Source organism: Olea europaea, chromosome 15, assembly GCF_002742605.1.
Source record: "Olea europaea var. sylvestris chromosome 15, O_europaea_v1, whole genome shotgun sequence".
Taxonomy (NCBI): domain Eukaryota; kingdom Viridiplantae; phylum Streptophyta; class Magnoliopsida; order Lamiales; family Oleaceae; genus Olea; species Olea europaea.
The window spans coordinates 2,343,389-2,351,706 of record NC_036251.1 but is presented as its reverse complement, the minus strand read 5'-3'; the positions used below and the strand labels follow the sequence as shown (position 1 = coordinate 2,351,706).

The following is an 8,318-nucleotide window of genomic DNA, read 5'->3' as shown; positions in this document are numbered from 1 at the left end:
AATGAAAGATATGGTTAATATTGATTATTTAAATTTTTAATTTAAATTAAAATCAAATTTTAATTCGAACCAAACAATGGCATGTTTTATCACACTGGCGCGTGCGGACACGTCCTTGCACGACAATAATATCCCACCTTGTAACTCGGGCCCATGATGTTTTTTTCAAACGATGAACAGAATAAAAACAGGACGAAACCAAAACTATACTTCTCAAAGAAAAGTATGGCTCTATAGATACGCACATTTGTATCTTTTAAAATAAATTAATGTACACAAATATATATTTATTTATATATGCCTGGTGAAAGGTCTTACCAATGGTGCGGTTTGAAAAATTTTGGTAGAGAAACAGTGGATGAAGTGAAGGCGAAGCGACGTCGTGTTCTGGGGGCGGGGAATAACTTTATTGCCTTCTTTCTTTGGACATTCTCTTGATTCTTTGCCTTTTCACTTGGATTATTCGACTTTCTTCTGATTACATCTAAAAGCCCACAAGAAAAGAAAAGCCATTTTTCGATCTTCTCTGTATCAACTTTAGTTTTGGATTTTGTGGAGTTTTCACTGCAAGATGAAGCCATTAAATTCTGTATGCGCCGCTTTCTTTTTGTAATGTATTAATGTATATATTTATCTGTATATAACATGTAATTTTTCTGTTATGCTGCTTTGTATAATTGTTTATAGAGAGGTTAATTGGTTTTGTAGAATTTTACTTGTAGCTATTTGAGTTGAATTATAGCTTTCTTTTTCAGTAAACATAGAGGCTAGAATTTGTGAAGAATTGTTTGAGTTCAATGTATGCTGATCCTATTTGGAGGCATATGGTAATTATGCAAGCCTGGTGAATATTTGTTTGCTTTGACACCGTGTATTGGCAAGCAACAACGAGACAGTTTTCTTGGTATTCCATGTAGACGAGATAGTTTGAAGTATTATCCATAATCATTAAAGAAAATTTTATTTTCTGTATGTGTATTCTTGGTTCTGGTGTAGTTAACACCAATTTATGAATTTCCCCAGATTTGGGGTATCATCTTCTCTTGTTTTAGATGGATAAACTGAATGTTACTGCTTTTGACTGATCATCATCACCGACAGTTCTGCAAAATTGAATGATCCTGACCTCATTCTGCACTCGAGAGATCAATTATTCCCTTTTTATTCCTTTGTATTTTGCTTCATCAATACAACAAGATGAAATTGAAGATGGCTCAAAAACAGTGATCCCAGATGTAATTTAATTTCATATCATTATCAGTTTTGATATATGTGACTTAAATAGTTGTAGTTTGGTTGATAGAACTTCGGCCTTTTAGTTATCTAGGCATGATGATTCATTCCAATGGAGCAGTTCATAGGCAGAGGAGTGTTACCCATGATTGTTCAGCACTACCTTCATCAACTTAACTATTGGTTCTTTACAAGTGATACAAAATTTTTAGTTGATGTTGATTAGTTATGCCCTATGTATCAATTTAAGAGATGTAATAAACCATGTGTACTGTATCTGCTCATACAATTTTATTTCAACTAAAGAGAAAAACCATTTATTTTTCCCTGTTTTCATCTGTTAATTGGAATATAAGAACAGTTCTTTTCCTGGTATTACCTCTTATTTTTGGAGCACTGTTCCCCTGTACCTGCTCATACAATTTTTGGAATATAAGAACAGTTCTTTTCCTGGTATCACCTCTTATTTTCGGATCATGTTCCCTTTCAGGCTATATTGGATCCTAAAAGTAGATCGTGTCTCTGCAGTCTCTTTGTAACAGCTTCTTTGATTTTTGGTGTTTATTTCATTGGGAGTGCATGGTTGGGAAAAGATTCCTTCAGGGTAAAATTAATGCAAATGTATTTGTAGATTTGCTTTTTGTTTCCAGTTGTAAACGGTAGAAAATCTGCTGAATGTATAGCATGATGTGGGTTCATCCCAAACTTTTACATTTAATATCAAAAATAAACATCATTTACTCTTTGATGCAGATATTACCTGGATTTGGAGTGCGTGGAGCACATAAAAATACAGAATATGATGATTGCAAGGTAAATTTGTGAAAAAATTTACATTTTTTTAGTGGAATCCATATCTGATAAATGCTAAGTACATCTTCATGCATGGATATAGGTATGAGATTCACCAAGAAGGGAAAAATTTGCGCTTTTAAATTTGGTCATATCTTGAATTAGTTTGGGATTGTAAAACTGAACCCAGCTTTCTAACTTTTGAAAGGCCCTAAATCCTTCCCATGCATCCCTTATCCTATAGCGCTTGAAGTATTTTAATGTATGTATTTACTTGTCATACATGATTCTTAAAACTACTTTTGTAGGTAGGATCGAGTGTGGACATAAAAGTCAATGATACCAAGGAGAATACACAGCTCAACAAATGCGAAGTTTGTCCCATCTACTGTCATAGTGGTGCTTATCTTGAATGATGTTTATAACTTTCTTCTGACATAGCTTTGTTTTTCTCTTAGGTGAAGTGCAGGCCTTTTGGTGGTGAGGCTTTACCAAAAGGAATAGTTTCATCAACTTCAAACTTGGAAATGCGGCCTTTGTGGGGCCCTGTTTCAGAAAATGTATGTAACTGAACTGTAACATCTTTTGTGAGTTTGACAATTGAAGGTTTTCTGGAGTTAACATTAAACCGTTCTTATAACACGAAAACTTTATGCAATCTACTATTTGCTCTCAAAAGATATAATTCTTCTTGTGAGTTGTGTGATTCTATTCAACTTCTTGTACTTCTCTTATTACTACACACGTGAATCAGGAGAACTCAAACCACGCAAAGAATTTGTTGGCAATTGCAGTTGGGATTAAGCAAAAAGAGTTGGCAAACCATATTGTTGGGAAGGTAATGTTTATCATTATATTTCGGTTACTACATCGAAACTTTATCTGTAACATAATTTTTCTCTAGATTCACTTCTTATCATTTCTATACATGAACCAAAGTTTGGTGGCTTCATCTGGTTGCAGTTTGTGGGAAATGATTTTGCAGTGATGCTTTTTCACTATGATGGTGTTGTGGATGAATGGAGCGACTTTGAGTGGTATGGGAGAGTCATTCATGTCTCTGCCACAAACCAAACAAAATGGTAAGGTCCTTAAAAATGTTCTTGGGCTGCAGTTAGGTTTTTATTTCTTGATAGTATGTGGTATGAAGTAGTCAATAGGACTGTATTATATTATAGGTATGATTTTGGCATCTTTTCTTTTCGTATTGTGTCCCATACAATCTAGTTCACCTGATGAGTAATGAATGTATACAGCTTATTGACGGTTATAAGACCTTATTCTATGGCATAGGTGGTTCGCCAAACGTTTTCTACATCCTGATATCGTTGCTGAATACGAGTATATTTTTCTGTGGGATGAGGACCTTGGCATCGAAAATTTTCATCCAGGAAGGTATATGTCCTTGCACTCGATATCTGTGTAATCAAGCTGGATTTATAACTGGTTATTGAGGTGCTTAGGTTATAGTATTCTTGTGCAATATCTGTATTCTTGCAAGTGTGTCTAGTTATTACTAGGATCAATTACATAAGTCCAAGCCTCATTGATTCTCAGAAATAAGTTCTCCGTTAGAACAATGATTGAACTTGTCGAGGAGAAAGTTAGTGAGAACTGAGAACAGACTGTGAAAGTATGAATCCTAAGACATGACGTGAATAATGACACACCCATGATGGACAAATGAATTGATTACAATCTGAGGAATAATTTCTCTCAGTATATATTTTACGACAGTGAAATCCTTTATTCCAGTGGATTCTCCAAAATATTATGCTCCTGTTTCTAAACAAAGGTCAAGGCAAGAATATTGTGTGCTGTGACATTTTCTGATGCTACAGATTACGTGATAGGTCCTGTTGACATTTCCATTTAGTCTTCTGTCAATCTCTGGATGGTAATTTGTGGGAAATGCAAGAATGGCAAATTAATGTCACTTAGTAATAGTACTCGTTTACTAATGAAACTTTAATCAGAATTTTGTTGTAATAACATATCTTTACAGGTATCTATCCATTATTAAAGAAGAAGGTCTCGAAATTTCACAGCCTGCTCTTGATCCTGGTAAATCAGAGGTGCATCATCACATTACTGCACGTAGAAGGAGATCAAGGGTGCACAGGTTAGATAATTTTATTGTTACAAGAATGACTTGCATGTGTTGGTTACGTTTGGAGCTTGACACTGCTGAATTTGCTAAATGAGCTAGGCATAGTTAAGGTGCTGAGATGATTCACACTTCCATGTTTTAAGCCTTTTAAGTGTTAGTATTTCAAAAGAATCTGACCACGTGCTATGATTGACCCTGGAGGATATGTTAAAGTCATAACTTATGTTTTGTAAACATTAGTTTGGACTCTTTGTTCGAGTTTATCTTATTAATAATAACAGTTATGTATATATATTCCATGTTTAATATATTTTTTAATGCTTTGAATAGGAGGTATTATAAATTAAAAGGTGGTGGAAGGTGTGATGATAACAGTACCGCTCCTCCTTGCGTAGGGTAAGAATCTGACTATCAGTTCTTTTTCTTCATCTTCTTGTTCCTCATAAAGCCACTGTCTTCTGTTTGAATCTGAAGGGGACTATACTTTACCCAGGTGGGTCAGGCGAGGTTAAAACTTTGAGCCATTTGGTTTTCATTAAAATACAACTTACCCGTTGGGTTTACCTCATGGGTTATTTTCTTAACTCCTCATATGGGGAGGTTATGTTATGCTCTTTAAAACCCGAGGAAAATGGGAATTTGAAATCAGAGTGTTGTTTCTCACTCAGGCTTACAACATTTTAGAAGTGTTCTGATTTTGTAGAAGCTGAAATGGTCCTAGTGTGGGGTATGTTAACGGGTCCTGTAAATACTATTAGAAGGGTACAGTACATTTTTCTTACACAAAAGTTGTGTGGTGTAGTTGGGTTGAAATGATGGCTCCTGTGTTCTCAAGAGCAGCCTGGCGTTGTGCTTGGTATATGGTCCAGGTATATAATCTTTGTTCTATCTATTATTTCTACGGAATAAATGTGATAGATCAAAATATGCTGAATGTGTCTTTTTTCAGGATGTTAAGTATTGAAGTAAGCTTCCGTTAAACTGAAACAGTTGCTGAACTTTTCAAATTTTCACACTGAAGTCCTACTATATTTTTTTTTCAATGTGCAAAATTTAATGGAAAACTGCAAAAATATTAACTTAAAAGCACGCTCAATATTTTCAGAACATTCCATTTGATCCACTTTAATATTGCAAGTTTATGTTCATGCTTTTATGAAATATCCAATTGATGGTCCTTAAGTTTGACTAGCGGTCGACCAATTAATTGTATCAATTTGTTTTATAATCTCCATTATCCATTAAAATCTTGTACTCGATAATGATTCAGCTTATTGTACTTAATAATTGTATTTGGTGATTTCAGTATGGTACTTATGTTACAGCTAGCTTCTATTTTCTTGATATGCTCTTTTGTTATATATCTTGATCTTTTCTGGAAATTAATAAGCATAATTGTATACAGAACGACTTGATCCATGCATGGGGTCTGGATATGCAGCTTGGTTATTGTGCACAGGCAAGTAACCAACTAGAATTCAATTCTGCTTTGTCTGAGCTTCTTCCTTGAATACATTGATTAAATAATATTTTTATCACAGGGCGATCGGATGCTCAAAGTTGGTGTGGTTGATGCGGAGTATATAGTTCATCTGGGTCTTCCAACCCTTGGTGGTCTTTCAGATGAACACAAGGCAAGTAAATGATGCATCCATTTTCTGCCCCCGTCTCTAATTATCAGACCTACAAATAGTACATCTGTTCAATAGGATATAATGGATAGTTGAGCACTGATTGATTCCATAAAATGCCTCTAGTCTTGTAATGTTTTCTTGTTGATCTTGTATTTGAGAGCATAGTTCATTAAGTTTAAAGGTCCGTTTGATTCTCATTTTATTAAAATACATTTTTCTCTCTTCTTTTTAACGACACATTCTTCATTAAAATAATATTACACGTAAATAAAAAACTTTTCCTTATTTTTCATCCACACATTCTCCATCAATTTACTATTTTAAAATTCATTTTTTCATAAAAATGGGGCTCAAACACCTTCTAAAAGTCTACTTATGCCATGCATAAGTTTTGAAAAAAATAATCTTTCTATGCCAAGTCGAAATTCAGAAAGTGATTTATTTTGACAATAAGGTGAGAATTATAAACGAACTTTTTTTTTACTTAAAAGTAAGAATAAAATGAGTTATCTAAACATGGTTAGAAACTAAAAGTTAAGGCAAGAGTAACTTTTACTCAATTTTTGCTCTGCTAAACATGCTCCAAGAGATCCTTTTTGCAGCGCAAGTAGTTTTATGATTTTTTTTAGCTTTGCGAGGAATGTTTAATCATGAAGAACTACTATGACATTTACTTTATATTATGCTTGATTTTCAGTATATAAAATCTAGATACAAGCAGAATAATTGTCGAATCTTTCCACTTTAATCATCTTATTGTATGGACTTCTCATTTTTGTTTTGTTTGTTTGATCTGTGTAGTTGACTGATGTAAAATCAGATCAATTTTCTCTATCGAAGAACTTGTCAGATTCAGAAGCAGTGGTACGGTTTCTAGCTGAAATTCACCTGTTATTGCCTCCTCCTACCAACATCAATCTCTGATTAAGAATTTTTTGTTATGAATTTCAGGTAACTTCATTTGTTTACAAATATGACAATAGATCTGCGGTAAGTGTTCTGCTAACTTGCTCTGTAGAAAAAATGAGATAAATTGGTTGAGCAAAATCTCTCGTCTGTCGCTATTCAATGCGTTTTGTAGGCTGCAATGCATAGGAACACATGCATGCTTCTCACATTAATGTATTAAGCCCCACTTTGGTTTAGTTAAAAAATCATGTTTTTAGTAGATTTTGATAAAAGTTCGATGAATATATGGTTGAAAAGTTGATAAAAGATGTGGGTCCCACGAAATATGTCGTTAAAAATGAGTTTGATGGAATAGGGGCCAAACTGGGGCTAAGTGTGATTTTGTGGAGTTCACAATAGATTTATGTTTTTCTTTCTCCGTCTAGAGTTATCACTTCTATCCTACATCTTTTGAGCATTTCTGATTTCGTTTTGCTCATTATTGCTGTCGTGATTGGAATTAAACCATAGTTCCTAACACTGGGCGTAATCATTTTTTTGCCTTCGATAGTTCACTCCTACACTTCTTAGATAATATTTTTGTACGTAGGTACGAAGACAATCCTATATTGAGATGAAGATTTTTAGGAATAGGTGGAATAAGGCTGTTAAGGAGGATACTTGTTGGGTCGATCTCTATCCTCAATCATCGTATCAGAAAATTCACTAGCGAAGTTGGCCATCCAAGACCTCGTCAACTAAGGTGCTCGACTTGCATACTTTTGCAGGAACAAATTCGCGAAGACACAGCAAGTTATATATTCTTTTCTCAGATCGTGAAAATACTGAAAAGCCAAACAGCATTCCTTTGTATAAATGATGGTACAAATGTGTAGCTGAATACAGGAGGTGACGGTTACATTATTTTTTTCTTTTTGGCTTTGTAATTATTGATTTATTTTTTGTTTTTTGAAATTTTCAGAAATAACTTTCCATTTTCAGAAATTTGGTTGTCATTCATTCTCATAAAGTTTAATCTGAGTTTAGGCCATTCATCTCTATGAGCTGAAACCTGCCCGGGCTTTTTTCAATTTTTGTTTATTTATTTATTTATTAATGAATCTTCATTACAGCTTATAAGCCTGGCCAGCTGAAATGGTTGGTAGGCAGCTGCAATCAAGCATTCCTAAGCTTAAATTTTTTTAGTCATAAGTAAATAATTAAGTTTTAAAATAAATAATATTTGTTTGTTAAAATTGCTAATAAGTAAAGGTGTTAAGTTCGACTCTTATTTCATTAGCTAGACCTCGATAAAAATATTTCAAAATACATTTTCAAAAATAAGAAGCCTGTAGAAAAGTTTTAAAAATTAGGTGGTGATCACCTTATAAAATTTTGTCACCTATTAAGGTCAATGTTATAATAACACAATTTATGATCATAATTACGTACTAATTATCAATCACAAGGTAAAATCATAAGCACCCAAATTGTGGAGTATAATTACAAATTTAGTTGTAAGTTACACTTACAATGACAAATTATTTATTGATCACAAAATATCAAGTTAACTGTTCATAATTACCCAATTTATTGGTCGCAATCACTCTTCACCTACCTATGCCATCTTACCATTCAAATCTTCAGCGCCACCTTAAATC

General features: G+C 33.8%; 1 protein-coding gene across 4 annotated transcripts; it reads left to right on the top strand.

Moving 5' to 3' along the window:
- The first annotated feature begins 257 nt into the window (after positions 1–257).
- LOC111409812 lies at positions 258–7,718 on the top strand. Of its 4 annotated transcripts, none has more exons than XM_023039875.1 (16): positions 258–589; positions 1,724–1,837; positions 1,981–2,046; positions 2,334–2,399; positions 2,484–2,585; positions 2,780–2,863; positions 2,989–3,107; positions 3,319–3,420; positions 4,031–4,147; positions 4,466–4,531; positions 4,938–5,004; positions 5,541–5,594; positions 5,677–5,769; positions 6,571–6,633; positions 6,721–6,759; positions 7,268–7,718. In XM_023039875.1, exons 1-16 carry the CDS (start codon positions 572–574, stop codon positions 7,385–7,387), a joined length of 1,290 nt encoding a protein of 429 aa, XP_022895643.1. In that variant the 5' UTR covers positions 258–571; the 3' UTR covers positions 7,388–7,718. The 4 variants fall into 4 exon arrangements, with proteins under 4 accessions (XP_022895643.1, XP_022895644.1, XP_022895645.1 ...); XM_023039876.1 differs by having other exon boundaries at positions 259–589; positions 1,987–2,046; XM_023039877.1 differs by lacking the exon at positions 1,724–1,837 and having other exon boundaries at positions 259–589.
- The last annotated feature ends 600 nt before the right edge of the window (positions 7,719–8,318 follow it).